At 40.4% G+C, this 21,062-nt stretch overlaps 1 protein-coding gene across 3 annotated transcripts in view; it reads left to right on the top strand.

Moving 5' to 3' along the window:
• Positions 1-6,150: 6,150 nt before the first annotated feature.
• PRKCD (protein kinase C delta) overlaps positions 6,151-21,062 on the top strand; it is a 34,313-nt gene continuing 19,401 nt past the window's right edge. For all 3 annotated transcript variants that reach the window (XM_075713515.1, XM_075713514.1, XM_075713513.1), the window contains exons 1-3: positions 6,151-6,262; positions 9,907-10,106; positions 13,191-13,251. In XM_075713515.1, coding sequence (XP_075569630.1) covers positions 6,151-6,262; positions 9,907-10,106; positions 13,191-13,251 — 373 coding nt within the window. The remainder of the gene's footprint in view (positions 6,263-9,906; positions 10,107-13,190; positions 13,252-21,062) is intronic.

The raw sequence follows: 21,062 nt of genomic DNA, 5'->3' as shown, positions 1-21,062 counted from the left end.
TAGTCCTGTTGTGTAATTATTTAAAAACATTTCATGCAGATACACTATTTTAGAAATATTACTGCAGAAATTGTATGTGATTGGACTGTTGGGCTGTTCTAAAGATGCTCTTTTCATGCTTGACTTCCTGAAGATAACTGCATTTTGTTAAATATTACCTAATGGATGTATTTTATTTCATATTCATACACTTTCATAAGTGTATACTCCTGCAGTTCTAATTTTTAAGGTTTATTTTTATTTTGTTTGTAAAATCTTCTCCTTAAGATAGGTTCTCAAACTAGTTGCTGAGAAACTGCATGTTTCTAATTACCATTCTTGGATACCATAGACAGATGAATCACATTAATAACTGGAGTAAATGAAACCATTCATAGGAGATAGTTGCACCTTAATGGCTAACCCTAAATGACAAATGGCTAAACCTAAATAAAAGCAAGAGTGATGTGATGCAGGGGCAGTACTTGTGGAGAATTCTCAGTTTCCTGCAGGGACCTACAGGCAATATGTGCATTTAGCCCTGTTATTTGGAGAACACTTTTCAAATCCTCTGTGGATTTTAAGCTTTCAAAGCAGCACCTCCAGATGTTTTTTGCTACCTCTGGCTGCTGTGAGCATTCGGCATCATGATGTATAGTGATTTGGTGTTGGTTATAAGTACATTTTTCAGGCTTTAGCTGGATAGCAGTAGTGCAATAGTCAGTAGTGGACTTAGGGAAGTCCAGCTGATAAGGAATGCTGCAGTGTATCTTCTCGATGAGGTTGATAACAGCAAATATTATAAGCCTCTTTTAAACTGACTTAATTTTTAGACTGAATTCTTCCCACAGAACATCAACTAGAGGCTAGGGCTTGCAACAGAACCTGTTAAAAGTCTCTGTAGACCTTATTGTAGGTGTGGAATGTAGACAGTGGTTAGCATCATCGCTTTGGTTCAGTGAAATGTCCTACAGCATAGGTATTGTTTCTTCTCTCTTGCAGATGGGATTTAAACCATAATGGGCACATTAATGGTGTGCACAGGTAAAGGATGGTAATCACACTTCCAGCATCTCTACTTGCAGGCTTTCTTGTATTATTGCCATGAAAGTAGCATAATCACCTTTGTAGGCTGTACACAAAGAGGAAGGAGGTCCTTGTTCATGGGTTTGAAAGTGATGTGGGGGCAATAATTTGGGCAGTAATTTGTTGCTATCTTTCTTGAATGCCTTGTCCATGCCAGAATGGAGGACAGGAAACCCATGTATAAAAAAAGATACCTGCAAGTTGGAAATAATCTATATTTTTGCATCTTAAAAAAAGAAAAGTTACTGCTGCATCTTTTCAGGGAAGAACACCAATTGGTCAGCTATGCATGGTGCTGGCTACCGGTGTTGACGTTCCTCAGGCCGTTTGTGTGGCCTCGGAAGCAGCCTCGGCAAGGAGCTAAGCAGAAAGCAGTCATTTCGTGCCATCCGGAGCATTTCTGTGAGACAGTGTGGAAAAGCTGTGACCTGCGTGTGCAGCTTTACGTCCGTTTGCAAAATGTTTTACAGGCTACTACAAGGAAATCAGAGGCTCAAATCAGCAGGGGAGTTTTCTCATTTGTATTTGTCTTTAATATATAGTCCCATATCAGTGATGGAACAGTCTCTGCTGTGTTTAGACGCATTAGTTTTTTAGTCTCTTCAGCGCTCTGCTGTTGTCCTGTGTCAGCATTTCCTCCAGCTGATCCACTGCTTTGATGTTACTTCCCGCTTTGTGTAAAAGTCACAACTGCGTCTTTGTTTCTGGATTGTGTTAGAGGTGGCTTGCCCTCACTGTTTATGATGAGGCAGAATTGCAGCAACAAAGGAACCCTGACAAGTAAGGCCTTCAATTGCAGCACAAGTCCCTGATAGCTGCTGTGCACTGTTGAAAGGGGAGAAACTACAGAATTTACCCTTTGTCCCTTGTGTCTGTGTGGAGAAGATTTTTAATCTAATGTGAATTTTGTGCTAGCAAATCTTGTGAAAATTCTCGGAATATTTAAGATTTTAATTTATTTTGAAGATTTCTTTAAAACTGTGAGTTACAAACCCATCCATGTAAAAACTGAATACTTGTTCATCCAGCAGATGTTGACATTCATGATGTGAAGTTGTTTTAATTTTTTCCCCCTCTTGCTCCATGCATATTGTAGTTGACTGTAACATGGTTTATTTTCTTTCCATATTAAATAGTCAAAAGCTCTCAATTTTAAAGCTTCATGGAAATTACTGTGGATTTTGCAGAATCTATCCCAGATGGCGCAGAACGTGGTTTTAACTTGCAACAGGGCAGATCAGGGATCCTTGGCAATACGAATGTTGTGCTGGACAGCATCAGATGGTGTACTCTGAATCAGTGTGGCCATCGCTATGTACTTCATAGAGAATAATGCTACTAGAAGAATTTTCCCCTAGCTTATTTTCAGATTGCACATGCCTGAAACTGTTGAGATATTGAACCTGTAATTTAGACTTGCAGTATTTTTGGAGTTCGCATCTCAGTTTTTCCACCATTTGGTTTGGATAAAATCACACCCTCTGGGAAAACAGTTTGGCTTTAATACTTCATAGCAGCAATACAGATTGTATGAGCAGATTGTAAAATCTCCCTCAATTCATAGCTGGTGTTTTATAGCAGTTTCATTTCTTGACAGATACAGCTCTTAAAACCAGAGTCAATGCTTGTTCTGTCACTTCTGAAATAGTCATGGAGGACTAGAGATGGACTTGCCTAAAATGCAACAAGCAAAACATATGTATTGCTTTCGATGTTTTTGCTTTTCAAATGTGAGGAAACTTTGGATAAGTGTATTCAGCAGGGATTTTGAGAAACTCTTTGCATTAAAATGAATCTCTTTCACTGAGTTTCACTGCCAAAAACAGTTTTAGTGGGGTATGGTTTTGTTTACAGCAGTACAATTGATACTTGTCAACTATCTCACTGCAATATCTTAGCATAGACAAGGATTGGAAAATGTACCTGAGGAGCAAATCCCAAACCCTCCTTTCTCACTTAACCTCCCTGTGTCACCGTATAGTCTATCATGTATGGTGAGATTTTGCATGAAGCCACTTAAAATCTCTACTTTTGTGAAAAAAGCATAATGTATAAGGTAGAGAAACTTGGCAAGAACAGGTAGTTTGTTACATGAAAATAAGCTGAGATTTTTTTTTTTTGGTTGTTAAATGCAAAAGCAAAAAGGTATCCTCTAGTTTCACAGTGACCTTGGACTGAGCACATTTGAACATCATCAGATATTCTGAGATATTGGTGTTTTCTCCTAACTGCCAAATTGCTTGCATGTAGCATTTCTGAGTGAGCATTTGAGATCGCACTGAAGCCAAGTACAATGAAACTAAAACAAATTACCATATTCAAAACCAAGAAGCAGAGCTGCAAATGTGGCCTGCAAATCATTTGGTCATCAGAAATTAGGAAGATTCGTGAGATTATTCAAGATGAGTATGCATTGTACCTGTTTCTATTGTATCTGTTAATTTGGAGTTAAAAGAAGTAAATGTCAAAGCCTTATATTCTGTTTCAGGACTAACATTGGCTTGAGTCAGATGGTCTGAGTGAAATCATGCAATTGTTAGTTTAGCTTTGTCAGTGCTTTCCAATTTTTTGTTAGTATAGTCCGAGACTTACTGGAAATTGTGACTTCTAGCTGGGCTGTCCCTTCCAGCCAGAATTATCCTGCAGTCCTGGGATTCTGTCAAATAAACTTTCCAGTGGGAGCTACATGCTGACCTACCCAACTTGTTTCTACCTATGGCCTAATTGGGTCTTAAAGCTGTTTCCACAGAGGTGAATGATGATGAAATCTAGTGTCTTTTACATCCATATTGAATAGTAACTATGTGCTATCTGGTGATGGCAAGTCATGTAGCTAGTCACTTGAGGGTAGTTCCGAATATAGTGAGCACAAGGTCTCTTGAGCAGCTAAAATGTGTTCCTTATTAAAACTCTTGATGAGCATCATGTTTACATTGCATTTGTGAAAGTGAGGTATCAGATGGTATTTGTTAATTTTTGCAAAAGCTGTCTACTTTTCTTTCTTTGCGAGGTCATCTCAATCTCCAGTCTCATTAAATGGTGCTCCAAGCTGCAATAACCAGTGGATTAGTTGGGAAGGTTTGTTATTTTATTGTGAGTCTGGATGACTGTCTGTGTGAATGTTAATTATAGTCATGGCTTTAAGTTCTTCAGTGGGATAAGCAATGGTGCCAAGTAATCCTAAACCTGCTTTCTAAGTTTGTCTTAATCTACAGAAAAGAAAGTAGGGAAACAGTCAGTTAATAAAAACTAGGTCAATAAATGTTAGAGTCATAAACATTTTCCATTGATTGAGAATGGTCTCTGCATAGGGAGATTGCATGATGTGCAAATAATGGTGTCAGGAGCTATATACTGTCTTGCTGCAAAGATTCTGATTTCACAGTCTTTTATCTAAATGACTGTTCTGGGCCTTAAGAGATATAAGAGGAATGTTAATAACTTCTCAGGTCAATGTCTTTACGTTAAAAAATGCAAGCATGTGCAGGATTGTTTGAAATGTTCTTCCTGGTGCTGCTTGACTGAGCTGGTTAACAATCTACAGTCAAAAGGCCAGCTCAGCCCAGTTTCAATTCTTTATTTTTTTCATCACCTCTTTCTGTTACCTTGTTAACTCTTCTCCTAATCCCTCCTTCTCTGCATCCCTCATTCTCTGATCATACTAGCATTCCCTTGCTATCAAATGACTGTTTTCTCTTACCCTTTGAATAAGTAATTTTTGCTTCACAACACAATGTTGACATACAAGCTACAAGGCTAACTCCATTGCTGACGGTGCTGCAAATTGTAACTGAAATCTGCTCTAAGTTCAGGACCTCTTAAGAATGAGGGAAGACTGTAGTGAAACACCAGTTTGCTGACTTAGAAATTACAGGTGTTTTGGATTCTTGTAATTCCTGACAGGTGACACAGTAGTGCTGGAGTGTTTTCTACCTCTCCCTCTTCCCTTTGTCTGGTATGTGCAGGTATAGAGGCTCACAGTTTGAATCATTAGCTCTGTGATGCTTCCTGGGATTAGTACACTGCCACCTGAAAGCAATGCTTGAATAGAAGTTGTGTGATATTATACCTGTTTCATTTTGGTGGTGGTATTTGGAACGTATGTTATTTTCCATATTAAATATGAAAAATAAAATGCATGCTTATCCAGTGAAATATCTAGATTTCAGAAATTGCTGTAACTGTGCATTTATCTAAGTGAGAAAGTGTGAACTCGTATATATGGACCAATTACTCAGGTTGTTAACATTGATCAAGCGCTCATATGCAGTGCAATTACTTCATCATGCTTAAGGACATGTTACCTTTACTGTGCATCTGGTAGTAGTTTTTTCTGCAGTGTCCAGAAATTGTATGTAGGTTCAGTAGTTTCTCAGATAATCTTCAAAAATAAAACTAACTGAAAGTGTTCCTTTTATCATTTGCTTGGCTATTGAGGTGCCTAGAATTCTGTCTGGGAATTTTTGAGGCTGTGTAGCAATTAAAAAAGAAAATTATGTGTACCTAAAGAGCAACAAAATAGTGTCAGCTTTAGATGATTAATTTTGCTCCTAGTTCTACCTCCTTGCGTTATGAGAGATACTGGGGAAGGAACATGTGGAACAGACAAAACTCTTCTTCCTTCCTTTTTTTTCCCCAACCTACCCTTCATTCCAGGTGTGAGGAAAAAAATGTTTAAAAAAACCTGCCAAACAATCTACCTATTAGTGTGTGAACTACTTATTTGATAAGAATGTTTATATACTTGTGTGTTAATGAATAGGGTCTCTGTGTTGAAAAATTGGGCAAGGTCTAAGTCAAAGGCGTAACTACTACTTACTTTTAACAGCATATGGTTAAAATGGTGTCTTAAATTCAGTCTTTGATTGTACATGTTACATTTTTTGTTTCAGTACATGCCACTTTTACTTCAGGCTTATGGTCTCAAAGACATGTTCAAGACTTGGAAACTTTAGAGGATGAGTTGTATTAGCTATGATGGCTGCTGAGAAATGTGTATCGCTTTCTTACAAGTCTCAGATCAGGTCTTTCATTCTATGATTTTTATTTACTTCTTTCCACTTAGGTTGTGTATCATTGTGAGCAATGGCCCCCTTCTTACGGATATCTTTCAACTCATTTGAGCTGGGACCTGTGCAGAATCAAGGGGAACTACAGCCTTTCTGTGCTATCAAGATGAAGGAAGCTTTGACTACAGGTGAGGTTACAAATGGTGATGCTTTTCTGAATATGAATAAGTTTTTTGAGAAATACTGCAATCCCTCTTAGTCTGTGAATGGTAATGAGTCCTGCTGTTCCTGTCATGCCAAGCACTTCAGCAGTTTTTCTTTCAGAATGGGAGAAATAACAATGGCTTTTGTCTCTATCCCCACCTTAAAACAAGACTTCTTTATTAGCACTTTCTTGTACTGCGTCCAGAGTCCTCAGCACTTGTTAGGGTGAAGTCTAAGCTTTCTAGTTTTTTACTTCACCACCGACACACAACTACGTGCAAAATATGTGGTGAAGCAGCTGAAATGCCACTTTTGCATGGGTTAAGGCGAGTTGTGAATTTTGCATGACAAAGGTTTGCAAATGTTAAATAAAGCATTGTTCTCTCCAGTTCTGCAAATGACAGACTGTGCTTGCAGAAAGCTCTGCAGGGGAGAGAGTCGAGTCGTGTAGTGGAGTGCCGTGGCCGTGAAGAGGGATATGACCTGCAGCAGGTTTGAGAGAACCATCCTCAAGCACAGAGTAGTAAATGATCTTTATCGAGTTGGAGGATAGGTAATAATGAGAAGCGTTATTTGTTGTTGTAGTAACTGAGGCATTTAGCTAGAATTGTGACATTTAGCTAGAAACTGTAGCAAAAAACAGGATGAGAGGGAATTGCTGTACTGGGTTAGACAGCAGCCATCTAAGCCTGCATTATGGCTCTAGGGCTTCACAAAACATCAAAGGATGCAGGAAAGGATGAATTTTCTTCTTCACAACACGATTGGACTTTCCCCTAATTACTGAGGTAAAAACTGCATTTAGACTTTAAACACAAGGTGCAGTGCCCCTTCCAGAAAATACTATCAAGCAAATGTGTTAAGCTCCAAAGCAGCAGTTTCCTAGTCTGTTGGGAGAACCTCTGAAGAAATGGTGTTGAAAGTGTTGCAGCTGCTGGAATGTGTGGAGAGGTGGAAGTGGTCTAAATAAATCCACTTCGCCCCCCCGCCAGTTGTCTGCTTTTGAGAAGTAGAATTGTCCCAACATTTATCCTCTTTCCTTGCATGTGTCTCTGAAGTACTAAAAAATGGGGGAGGAGAGTGCAGTGAACCTTGGAGCAGTGACTGATTGGAGTAATCAGGAAAAGAAACTGATGCTCCCGTTATCAGTTTGACAAGATCTGGAATAACTTTTGTTGGCTTTGCATGCTAAAACATGATCAAGGAAAAGCTTATTGTATAGGAAGAAGAAAATCATTTGCCTAATGATTAGGCATTAAGCCAATTTGCAAACATGTAAAATGTTTTGAAGCCAGTAGTGTTAGCAGAGAAACAAAGGAGTCCTGAATACAGGAGGAATGAGAACAGTGTTCTTCTTAAAGGCTGTTCTTTGCTGACACTTAAGTGTTCATTCGCAGGCAGGCAGTGTGATCCATGACAAATCTTGATTAGTATGATTTTAATTATAAAAGCAGCATGGCCAGGCTGGGAGTTGCTGCCAGTGATTCGGATGACTTCTTTAAGTTTTACCTAGGGTAAAAATGTATATACTAACTGATCAAAGCAGATATTAAGTGGGACGTGGGAATAGGGATAGTCCTGTGAATGGACTGAAATAGTCCTCTCCCCCTCTAAGAATCCTTCAAAGAGTATTAGCAACCCTTCTGTAAACTGCTGCTGCTTTTGCAAACCCTGAATTATTGTCAACGGTTCTGCAAATAGGTGCAATTTCTCATATTCCCAAGGATGCCTCCTGAAGCATGCCTTTTTGATGAAGGGGTCTGGCTTTAGCAATCAAAAAAATAGCCTAGTGTAAAAGCCTTGCTGTGCAGGCAGCCTGCTTTTAATTTCCCCTCACTTCTATTGTCCGTCCTAATAATCTCTAAATTGTGGGGGTTTGAGGTTTGCCTATATATTTTCACCATAATATTTCCAAATTCTTCCATAGTTAAGAATACCAAGTACAGGACTCTAGAAGCAGGTTTGCACTGCTAAGAATTCGAGTTTTTCTTTCTGCAGAGTTCCCCAAATTCAAGATAGAATCTTTTGACTGAGTAGAGGAGGAATGCTCAGGTTTGCTTTGAAATGGATGAGGTCCTCAGGTAGCTGTTTCTGAGCATTTCAGAATGCCCTTTGGCAAGCAGGCTTTAGTTCTGCTTGTCAAAGTTGTAATTCGTAATGCTGTTGTTGGCAGGCTTTCCCTAATAAAGAAGTACAAGGACACTATTCACTACTCCTGTTTTGGATAGCTCAGCACAATTGAGTGGAGTGCATCAAGCAAGTTATTAATGAATGAACACAAACTTTGCCTTGAGTTTCCAGGAAGTTTTTTAAATAATAAATATCTAATTCTTCCTTTGTCAAAGTGAATGTAAATTCTATTGCTAATTTTAGGAAACAGACCACACTGCAGCTTCTTGGGGAAGGGTCCAACTATTTAATCTGCTTTGCTACCACCTTGATACCATAAGAGCAGATTAGACACTTGGGGGAAAATGGATCATTCAGAGCTGGAGAGGCACTTAGAAAGCACTTTTATTGCAGCAAATGATCTTAATAGCAGGAATTGTGCAGAATGTGCAAAAGTATATTCAGTTACCTGAGCACAAATGGGGAATAATTGGCTCGGCAGCAAATCACAGACAAAAAACTGGGGAGGTGGCATCGCATGCCAGAGTCATGGTGAAGAGCTGGATGTAGTTGCTTAGGAGGCAGTATCATTTTGGATGTGTTGATGAGGACTACTAAGAGACACAGATCTAGAAATATGCAAAAGCTTGTTATAGATTGTACAATCACCAGCTGTTTTCTATGTCTGAGGTAAGGACAGGAAGAAATTAGCTTAACTGGTACCAAGAGAGACTGAAGCTGTGTATGAGGAAAAAAATCCATCTAATAAGAATAGTGAAGCACTGTAAAACTACTAAGGAAGGAGTCTGCAGAGATGCTCTTATGGGAGGCTTGGTAAATATTACAAAAAAAAAAAAAAAAATTGTGTTTTGAGGTCCTTTCAGTCTTTTCCTTATTCTTTAACTACGCAAGCTCTGCATGTCCTAGAGAGGACAGATAAGGCCTTGTAATATCCCTTAAAAAGTAGCAATCATGTCAGGAAGAGAGTACAATGCCAAGGAGAGTGACTAATGAATAGAAGTAAAGTGTTGGGATAACTTGGAAGTAGATGAATGAAATGTGGAGCTTTTCATCTCTCAGCCACTGGTTTCAATTTAAACTAGGTCAGTGTAAGACATATCTTAATTTATCTTATAGCAGCAGGTATTCACTATGATCAGATGACACGTCATGGAGATTGATACCAGAAAGCAGCCATGCAAAAATATTCCCTGCCAAGTTTGTGACTAACTAAGCCAGCTTCTGAATTCCAGAATGGGATTTGTTCCTCCTGGTCTCTCTGGCTGCGTGTTAACACCTTCACTGCCTTTGCATGCCCTGTTAGTCAGGGTGAGCTTTGCCTTCCAAGTCATGAATGTTTGAACTGAATATTTAAACTTGGTACCAACCACACTACAAGAAGTAGTTAAGTCCGCTTTTGGTTTCAGTACAAGGATTCTCTCTTTTATTTTGTTGAGTTTAAGTACTAGATCTACATTATTTGATTTTACAGTTTCTGTCCTTTTTTTGTGGCTTTCAGAGAGAGGAAAAACTCTAGTTCAGAAGAAACCTACCATGTATCCAGAATGGAAATCAACTTTTGATGCCCACATTTATGAAGGACGGGTGATTCAGATTGTTCTAATGAAAGCAGCAGAAGAGCCATTATCTGAAGTGACTGTAGGTGTGTCAGTCCTGGCAGAGCGGTGCAAGAAAGGCAATGGCAAAGCAGAATTCTGGGTAAGAAAAAAGATTAATTCCTTAAACTTGCTGACCTTGTTATGTTTCTTTCAAGCTGAACAGATGTCTTATGCCTTTTAAACTATGAGTGTTCGACCCGTTTAGCATGTGTGGCAGGGCTTGTAAGACAACTATTTTAGCAGCATTTTTGAAGCAGTTAATGTACAATCAAAGATCAAGAAATTGACAATAAAATCCATGGCATTAGTGTTCGAAATAATGACATATATCACATTGAGTGCCTATTTAATAAAGCCTAGCAGTTTTTATAGAAAATAGCAGGTATTTAAATTGGATCTGATCATTGTAATGCATCCAGAGAAAAAGAAAGGTGAAGCTTATTCCAAGGCAATTCTACTTAGAATTTCTAGGTTTATTTATTTATTTATTTGTACAGTACATTTTAGTTGGCTTGATACTGCTAACAATGGGGATCCTTTAATCCCCATTTTTGCTATCCTGGTATGTCTTCTTGCCCCTGTGTCCCAAACAATTTTGTGTATATGGAGTCAAGGGGTATGGCACCTTGCGCAGTGTCATTTGCTCCTGTATCATACTGAGTACAATTCTGAGAGTCAAACTCAGAAATATAACAGGGGAGGTAAAGTGAGGGTTTAATGTAGTTTTAAATTTAGAAATATACATTTAGTCTAAATGCCAGTAGTTATTATTAGTTGTCAAACTACATAAACCCAAACAACTTTCAAGTAATCGCATGCTAATTAATTTTGCACTCTAAGCCTCAAATAAATATAAAATTAAAAATATAAAATATTTTTTGGTTTGTGCATCTAGAGAGAAGGGAAAGTGGCAGAGGCAGGGAGGATCAAAATGCTGAGCCCAGAAATCTGAAATGCCGAACATATTGTTTTATTCATTTAGTTGAGGTATTGTAAGGAATTTTTAATGAATTAAAAGTTTAATTATATCATCTTTGTAAAATCCTACTCTCTGGCTCTTTTTTCAACTTTCAGACCCAACTGAATAGGCTTAAATAAATACAATTTCTTCCCCCCCTTTTTCCCCCCCATTTGATAAAGTTGTTGAGATCCTGGTCCAACAAAACGGGTTGTGAGAATGTGATGAGGCATTATTGTCCCAGAGAACTCTATAAAATCTTGAAGCAACTCTAATTAGTATCCTGAATATTCAACATTTCTCCAAATGCAGAAATAAGATTCAGAGAGGAATATCAGGATATCCTATAATTTGGATGAGAGCTGTCTAGTCAGGTGGATAGGCACTAGAAATAGTCTTGGCCATCATCCAGTTGCATGTACCACCGTACTCCAGACAGCTTGCCCAGAAACTACATGTATTTGCTAATACAGGAACTGCCCATCTCTGTATTTGGACTACAGTTTAGTGCTAAGGAAATATTTGATAATGTGAGCAGGTCTCCTTAAAATCTCACACATAGTCTTGTATTCAAAGCCTTCTGGACTACAGCATTGCTGAACTTGCCCAGAATGTGAACCCTACAGGAGAAGACCTTTTCATTGGGTGGGCTAAAGCAGGATGAGCAGGTAGTAACAGATGGTTCCTGGTTACGTCCAATGTGATGAGCATCTCGTTTCTCACACAATTGGCAATGCTGGTGCTTCCTTGGTAGGGGATGGATACGTGAACTCTCTTCTGGATATATGAATGCTTTTCCTGAATGCTGGATATGAATAGGAGGGAGTATCCAGTTGTTTAGCTTAGTATTGGAATACTTTTTTAAAAAAAAACCCTCCTATTTTCTCTCAAGTACATTTTTGCCATAAATGGCAGCATTTTGCTCCGAGTATGTACAAATCTATTTATTTATCTATCTATCTCACCGAGCAGATCTCAGGAGAAAAACCTTTCTTAAAGGAGTGCTTGATATTGAAGGGGTTTACAGAATTTGCTAAGTTGGTAGGATCTCACTCGTTTGTATTCACCTGTTACATTCTGAAATCATACACTTTTTTTTCCACACCTTAACTTGAATTCTGAGACGAACAATTATTTAGAAGAGTAGTTAAAACTAATAGTGATCAGTTTTAGTTTTAGTGATCAGTTTTAGCCAATTCAGTGGTCTGAAATCCTGTGCTTATTATCCGTAGAATAGGTACCACATAGACGTCATTGGCGTTGAACTTCCTCTGTACAACCTCAGTCATGACTTGGACAGACCATCATGCCCAGCAAAGAGATGTTAGTTTGCTTACCATAGTCCCTAAAGTTATTTTTTTGTATGGAGAGACAGCCCGTCGGTAGTAACTGTAACTGAGGTCTTTGCCTTCTGTGAGCTTTGTTGGGTAAATGTTTTTGAGTGTCAGACATTGCCTTAAAGATGAAAACTTAGTCATTATCCCAGTAGGGTAATGGGATTTGTGGGGTTATGTTCACAGGTGTATCTAACATAATTGTGGCTTGCTTTCCACCCCCCCACCCCCCCCCAAGTTGTATTTACTGTTAACCCAGGGATACTTTGCTCTGTGCTGAAGTGAAGACTGAATCAGACTCATGTTTAATAGCTTCTTACCTTTTATAAGACAGCAGTTTAAGACTTAGCGGCTACTTTCTGAGCACAGGAACTGACGTCAGCTATTGGCTTAACTTGGTTTTGCTGGTCTGTAGAATTTGCCACAGAAACCATGTGTAATGGTTTAAAGGGGAAAGTAAAATAAATTTTGATGATAGACTGTTTTTCTGATTACAGGCAACAGTATTTGATATATCTATGGTTTGTACTCTCAATAAACATATAAAGGATTGTATAGACTTTTTCTCTTAAAACTGGGCTCCTGTGCAAATCGAGTTTACTAATAGTAAAAACAGAAGCCAACAAACGTCTTTGCAGAAACGGGACAGGGACGTGCAAAAACAATGAACTTTGCCTGCGCTGAACTTTTGGGTAGACATCAAAGCAATGCAGCACACTAGTAAAAGCAATAGAATAAAAGCCCTGGGTTCAGCTGCAGCAGTGAGATATGGAGGAGGTTGTAATCCAATAGTTATTGAATATTATACTTTGATTCCCTAGAAAGAGCTGTTTAAATTCCTGAGAGTTTCAGTCAACCACATACTTCACTGTTGGTATCTTTCTTTCCATAGCTTGACCTACAACCTCAGGGGAAGGTGCTGATGGCTGTGCAGTATTTTTTGGAAGATGCAGGTAATGTCAACTGTTTATTTTTGGTCAGTTATGTAAAAACAAACTTTTTTTCACATTCCTCTTGTAGAACACAGGATGTAGCTCAGAAAAAAAAAAAAGGTAGAATTTTCTGATTTTATTAATTTCATTTGTAGGGGTTTTTTTGTTGTTGTTTGTGGAGTCATGGCTGCATTTGTTCAGTTCTAAATGCCTTTGTGCCCTGTACTGCTGTTGCATTTAGCCACTTTTGGGTCTTTAGGATGTCTGTCCTCATGTTTTGATGTGATAGAAAAGATATTATCAGTTCCTTTTTAGGTGCAAAGAAGCTAAATCTCTTGTTCTAGCTTACGTGGGAAAAGTTTTTTTGTGGATTGGGGAACTGGGTCTGAGTTTCCTGGGATTCAGATGTCGTATTCACTAATCACGGAAACTGATTGTAGCAAGGAGCGAATGGTTAAGTGTTAAAATGCAAGTCTACTCAATGTTCTGCCATATCAGTTTAAAAAGTGAACAACCTGTATGTGTCAGAAATCTACACATGGTATTTGGAGAAGAAACTAGGAGGTAAGGGGAGATAATTAATTACGAGAGTGGAAGCCTTAAGTACAGTAATGAAAACAAATATTTTGGCAGAGATTTGTGTATCCGTGGAATTCTTTCCTAAAGGAAAGATGTGATGTAAACCTCACAACTTGCTTGGCTAGTGCTTAAAACTTTCCTGTACTAGAAGTCACAAAACCATTATTTCTTGGGAATTTAACTGTTCTGCCATATTAGCGTATCAGTCTTACGTGGTTTAATACTATGTGTTTGTAAATAATAAGTGGAAAGAGTAAGCAGTAAGTTTTAAAGCATTGGTGGGGTTTTTTCCCCCAGATATATACAGGGAACGTAGTTCTGCTCTCACAGAACAAGTTAATTGTGAATATACCATACTTTTTTGTACCATATGTGCAATCTGTGTAGCAGTTACTAGAAAAGCTACTAAAGACAGAATGTGATATGCAGTAGGTGACATTTCAGAGTTGACGTTTTGTCTTTGCAATGGCAAAAGAACACCCTATACACTCATTTTTTTTGGTCTCCTTTATGAAAAGCAAAGTTTCAAAAAATTGTGTGACTCTGAAGAGCCTGTAAGAAAGAGCATTTCTCTGAAGATCAAAAGCTATCTGTTTATGCACCAGTAATATTCTGTTTTGCATTCAAACTGTTGTGAGCCATTATATCAGAAAACCTTCGTGGCTTTCCTGTGCAAGGCAATCTCATGGGGCAGTGGTATTATGAGAATCTATCTATTTAATGGGACATACAGAAATCCATTTGTCCAGGAAACTTAAAAGTTTCTCAACCAAAACTGTACAAAACCAACTTCATTATTTTCAGTTGATTATTTGATGAGGCTGAAGCATATTTACTCCTCTCCACACAGACATGAGGAACAGTAGAGATGGCATAAGTGAAAACCTTCCATAATTTGCTATTAGCTGTTAGGAGGGAGGTAATATACTTGTGTGCTCTAAGTACTAAAATAATGGTACTTAGTTATTGATCAAAATAATTTAAAAATAGATAAAATGTTCTTGCAATTCTTTTCATTGCCTTTATTAGAGATTGCAGATGGTAGTGCATGAAGCCTAAATACCAAACAGATCATTGTCATGCAATCATACTTTAATTGGCAAGTTACGATTCGCAGGTTAATGCTCGTGTTAGACCTTCTACTTTGCAACAACTTCCTATTTACTTTCTGCTTTATAAAAAATTATTCACCAATACCTTTTTGGTGGCCAAACCACAGAGGCAGTGGAAACTCCCTTTCAAAACATTTCTACATCTACGTTTTGTGAAGGAAAGTCACTCAATCTGATATTTGCAGTGTTCACATCAAACATCAATACATTTATCATACTAATCCTCCTCAAAATTATAGACCTCCCTCACGTCACTGTATGTTACTACATATGCAAACATTGAATTATTTTTGGGTCATCATTGCACTGCTGTAAATGTTTTCTCTAGTTAAATTAGCTGTTACCAGTGTTAGAGCAGAGAAGTTTGTTAGTCCATTACAAGGATGTTTGTATTAACTTCCATTCTTCACATTTCTAAAACCCTTAGTTAATAGTTGAAAGCTCAGAGACAGTTCACATTCCTTCCAATGCATATACCATTTTGTTTTCTCTTTCACGTGCCTTTCCATACAGAAGTGTATGGTAGCTGTGTTTCTAAAATACTAAAAAAGGCTTGCTCTGAAACTGGTATTTCAGTTGTTGTCTAGTTTATTTGAAGGTATTGCTACCATTAGTATGTTCGAGTTATAGGTGCTAGCTTTTATTTGAAAATCTCCAAGCACTTTGCAAAAGTGACTAATTCTTTCTTTGGCTTGTTTTGCAAACTAAAGCTGTTGTTTTTCAACCCTTCCTTCTAAGTAGCAAACATTTTGCCATTTTGAGAAAACTGCTTTTCTCTGCTTCAGTGGTAGGCAGCAGTATTCAGAAGTAATTGTGTTATTGCTCCATCATCAGATTTATTATTAGAGAAAAACTTCAATGGAATAAACAGGTATTAAAATGTGCTCCGTGGTAGGCTACACTGAGACATTTCATTTGTATGTTCTTTTTGCAGATTGAGGCCTGGACAGTTAATTTAGGGCTATACATGAAAAGTCTTCCTAGTCTTAGGGTTTTTTTTAATTTCTAGACCCCATAAAACGGACTGCAGAGCCCTGACTTAGAGCTGTCAAATAACTTTTTTTTTTTGTCTTCTGTCCTGTGATTTGAAAATAAGTTTGCGCTGGAAATTAAAAGGTTTTCTTCTGATGTGTGAAACATGAGAACAGGGTGTTGACCCCCATTTTCATTTAAGAATATTGTTTTCTTTCTCCCCTTCCTTCTCTTGTTGTAGTATTGAAAGTAGGTTATAAATCTGTAAAGCAGCTTTAGTTTTAATAGGTGGGAGTTGCAATACATTTAATGCTTTGCTTGATCTTTGTTTATTCAAATGTAGTTAATGACCTTATCGAGTAAGAAAAACCAGGATCACAGAGGTGGCTTGCTGTACTGCTGAGTATTTTGTGTGGTGTTAGCAGCTTTGAGGGCTTTGGAAGTATGTTTGTGTCTTGTTTCTGAATTCTGAATTGCTGTTTTGCTGGCTCCAGCTTCCTGGAGGAAGGGTTGGTGAATTCTTTCCTTAAAATGCTATTAGATGTATCAGAAGGTGAGTAATTTGCATGGGAACTTTTGATATCTCAAGTATCTGACTTCTGTGAGAGGAACATGAACCAGAGTCCTGCATATATTTTGAATGTGTTTTTCTCTGTGTGTGTTGAGTGGGAAAGCATGAGATTTTAGAATTTTTCCAAGGCATCTGTGAAAAAATAATAGGGTAAAACCCAGATTTTCTATCACAGTCTGCATATTGTATGGGTCTAAATTAAGATTTGAAGCAAGTTTCTCTATGGATGAGGTGTGTTGGGAAAGGATTGTCACATTATTAGTTAATAATAATGATACAGGCTGAAAAGCCAGAACTGGACCTTATAATTGTAAACGGGGTAGTTGGTATAATTTAATCATTTAATTGAGAAAATACTATTTCTAGAAATTTGGCAGATGTGATGGTTATTCAGTAGCACCTAGCATCTGCTTTAATCTGCATCTAAAAGTACAATTGCATGATTTTAATAAAAAAATTTTCTAGCTTAATTTTCTTTAAGAAAATCAAACATTTGCAGATATAGTAATTTCATAAACACAACGTTGGCTGTGTATTTGGTTGGTAAGGTAGCTAACACGTGTAGAGCAGAGAAAATGTGATGTAGTTTATATGTTCACAAGAAATTTGACTTAGATGCTGTATTTTTAAAGGTTGGGTTTACTATGTGTAAATTAAAAAAGAAAAAAGAGAATACCCATTTTCCAGTTTATTCCCTGTTTTACCACAACAAATGAGATATCAGATATCTGTGCAAAAGTGTTAACCAAAACACACACTGAAATTAAAAAAAAAAAAAAAAAGTACTCTGTACATCTGTGTGTTAGCACAGCAGCTCTGCAGATGATGTGAGTGCTACAAGGACTGTAGTGTGGACATGGGATTTTTCTTCTCCTGCATTGAAAGGCAGGTCTTGTTAAAGCTCTGGTGTTTTGTTTTAGCACTTTTCTAAAAGAGTGTTGGTTTCATTAATGCCTATGAAAGACTAGTTCAGTAGAGACATGCTAAAAGTAGCTGCAGAGCAGTCCAGCTCAATGCTCTGCCAAGTGTCCGTCCAAACAGCAGTAGGTGCTGGCTCAGTGGACTTCATTCATTTATTTAGAGGAGCAAGTAAGAAGTCCATACCCCGTGGGTGTCCCAGTCTCTGCGCAGAACAGAGAATAACATACTTGTAGTTTTTCTTACAGTAGAAATGTGTACACTATCACATGTAGTATACATACCTTTTCACAAAGGTATTGCTAAGAGTTTGTAACACCATTTTTGACCACTGATGCTAAAGCTTGTAGTTTAACTGCTTGGGGCCGAGACAGGTAATTTGAGATGAGGTGCCAGCTTTGAGAGCAAATAGTATTGGCTTGTACAATAGCAAATTATTGGTATTGCTACTTCAATGTCAGCAGTGTAAAATCCTGCTAAGAAAGAAATCCTGCTAAGAAAGAAAGGAGGGTAATTGTGGTGGGCGATTCCCTCCTGCAGGGAACTGAGGGCCCGATCTGCCGCCCGGACCCATCCCACAGGGAAGTCTACTGCCTCCCTGGGGCCCGGGTTAGGGACATTACGAGGAAACTCCCCGACCTCGTGAGGCCCTCCGATTATTACCCGTTGCTGGTTATACAGGTGGGTAGTGATGAGATTACAGAGAGAAGTCCTAAGGCAATGAAAAGGGACTTCAGGGCACTGGGGCAAGTGGTCGCAGGATCGGGAGCGCAGGTAGTGTTTACCTCAATCCCGTCAGTGGCAGCAAGGAATGCTGAAAGGAATGGGAAAACTCACCTGATTAACAGGTGGCTCAGAGGCTGGTGCCATCAGTGGAATTTTGGGTTTTTTGATCATGGGGAGGTCTACACGGCACCGGGCCTGCTGGCGGCTGATGGAGATCGGCTGTCTCCAAGGGGGAAAAGGATTCTCGCCAATGAGTTGGCGGGACCCATTGAGAGGGCTTTAAACTAGGTTTGAAGGGGGAAGGGGACATACACGGGCCCGCTAGTGAGGGGCCCAGGGGCAGCACGACAACGTTGGGGGCGAAATCGATAGCCCACCTTAAGTGCATCTACACCAATGCACGTAGCATGGGCAACAAACAGGAGGAGCTGGAGGCCCTTGTGCAGCAGGATGGCTATGACATAGTCGCCATCACGGAAACGTGGTGGGATGACTCTCATGACTGGAGTGCTGCACTGGAGGGCTATAAGCTCTTCAGAAGGGATAGGCAGGGAAGGAGAGGCGGTGGGGTGGCTCTGTATGTTAGGGAGTGTTTTCACTGCATAGAGCTTGACAGTGGTGATGACAAGGTGGAATGCTTATGGGTAAGGATGAGGGGGAAGGCCGGAAAGGTGGATGTCCTGTTGGGAGTCTGCTGTAGACCACCCAACCAGGATGTAGAGGTAGATGAGGCATTCTATAAACAGCTGGCAGAAGTCCCACAATCGCTAGCCCTTGTTCTTGTGGGGGACTTCAACTTGCCGGACATCTGCTGGAAATACCACACAGCAGAGAGGCAGCAGTCTTGGAAGTTCCTAGAGTATGTGGGGGACAACTTTCTAATGCAGCTGGTAAGCGAGCCTACCAGGGGAGGTGCCCCGCTTGACCTGCTGTTTACCAACAGAGAAGGGCTTGTGGGAAATGTCGAGGTTGGAGGCCGTCTCGGGCTTAGCGACCACGACATGATAAAGTTCTCAATTTTGGGTGATGCTAAGCGGAGGGGCAGCAAAACTATTACCATGGACTTCCGGAGGGCAGACTTTGGCCTGTTCAGGACGCTGGTTGGTAAAGTCCCTTGGGAGGCGGTCCTGAAGGGCAAAGGGGTCCAGGAAGGCTGGGCCTTCTTCAAGAAGGAAGTCTTAAGGGCGCAGGAGAGGGCTGTCCCTGTGTGTCGTAAGACCAACCAGCAGGGAAATCGACCGGCCTGGCTGAATAGGGAGCTTTTGCGGGGACTCAGGGAAAAAAGGAGAGTCTACCACCTTTGGAAGAAGGGGCGGGCAACTCAGGAGTAGTACAGGGATCTTGTTAGGTCCTGCAGGGAGGAAATTAGAAAAGCAAAAGCCCAGCTAGAACTCAATCTGGCCAATGCTGTAAAAGACAATAAAAAAATGCTTTTATAAGTACATCAGCAATAAAAGGAGAGCCAAGGAGGATCTCCATTCTTGGTGGATGTGGGGGGGAACATTGTCACCGAGGACAAGGAAAAGGCTGAGGTACTTAACGCCTTCTTTGCCTCTGTATTCAACAGCCAGACCGGTCATCCCCAGTGTACTCAGGCCCCTGAGCTAGAGGATAGGGATGGGGACCAGAATGGAGCCCTCATAGTCCAGGAGGAAGCAGTTAATGACCTGCTATGCCACCTGGATGCTCACAAGTCTATGGGGCCGGATGGGATCCACTCGAGAGTACTGAGGGAGCTGGCAGAGGAGCTCACCAAGCCACTTTCCATCATCTATCAGCAGTCCTGGTTAACAGGGGAGGTCCCTGATGACTGGAGGCTTGCCAATGTGACGCCCATCTACAAGAAGGGCCGGAAGGAGGACCCGGGAAACTACAGGCCTGTCAGCCTGACCTCGCTGCCGGGAAAGATTATGGAGAGGTTCATCTTGAGCGAACTCCACAGGCAAGTACAGGTCAACCAGGGGATCAGGCCCAGCCAGCATGGGTTCACGAAAGGCAGGTCCCGCTCGACCAACCTGATCTCCTTTTATGAGCTGGTGACCCACCTGGTAGATGATGGAAAGGCTGAGGATGTCATCTACCTGGACTTTAGCAAAGCTTTTGACACCGTCTCGCATAATATCCTCCTTGGGAAGCTGGCAGCTCACAGCTTGGACAGGCATACTCTTCGCTGGGTAAAGAACTGGTTGGGTGGCTAAGCCCAGAGAGTAGTGGTAAATGGTGTTAAGTCCAGTTGGCGGCCGGTCACGAGCGGTGTTCCCCAGGGCTCTGTTTTGGGGCCAGCCTTGTTCAATATCTTTATCAATGATCTGGATGAGGGGATTGAGTGTGCCCTCAGTAAGTTTGCAGACGACACCAAATTGGGTGGGAGTGTCGATCTGCTGGAGGGTAGGATGGCCCTGCAGAGGGACCTGGACAGGCTGGATCGATGGGCCGTGGCCAACTGTATGAGGTTCAACAAGGCCAAGTGCCGGGTCCTGCACTTGGGTCACAACAACCCTATGCAACGCTACAGGCTTGGGGAAGAGTGGCTGGAAAGCTGCCTGGCAGAAAAGAACCTGGGGGTGTTGGTAGACAGCCGGCTGAACATGAGCCAGCAGTGTGCCCAGGCAGCCAAGAAGGCCAACAGCATCCTGGCTTGTATCAGGAATGCTGTGGCCAGCAGGAGCAGGGAGGTGATTGTCCCCCTGCACTCGGGGCTGGTGAGGCCGCACCTGGAATCCTGTGTCCAGTTTTGGGCCCCTCAATACAAGAAAGACATTGAGGTGCTGGAGCGTGTTCAGAGAAGGGCAACAAAGCTGGTGAAGGGTATGGAGAACAAGTCTTATGAGGAGCGGCTGAGGGAACTGGGGTTGTTTAGCCTGGAGAAGAGGAGGCTGAGGGGAGACCGTATCGCTCTCTACAACTCCCTGAAAGGAGGTTGTAGTGAGGTGGGTGTTGGTCTCTTCTCCCAA

Source organism: Pelecanus crispus, chromosome 7 (genome assembly GCF_030463565.1).
Source record: "Pelecanus crispus isolate bPelCri1 chromosome 7, bPelCri1.pri, whole genome shotgun sequence".
Taxonomy (NCBI): domain Eukaryota; kingdom Metazoa; phylum Chordata; class Aves; order Pelecaniformes; family Pelecanidae; genus Pelecanus; species Pelecanus crispus.
The sequence above is the reverse complement of the archived record's forward strand: the minus strand, read 5'-3'. Positions and strand labels throughout refer to the sequence as shown.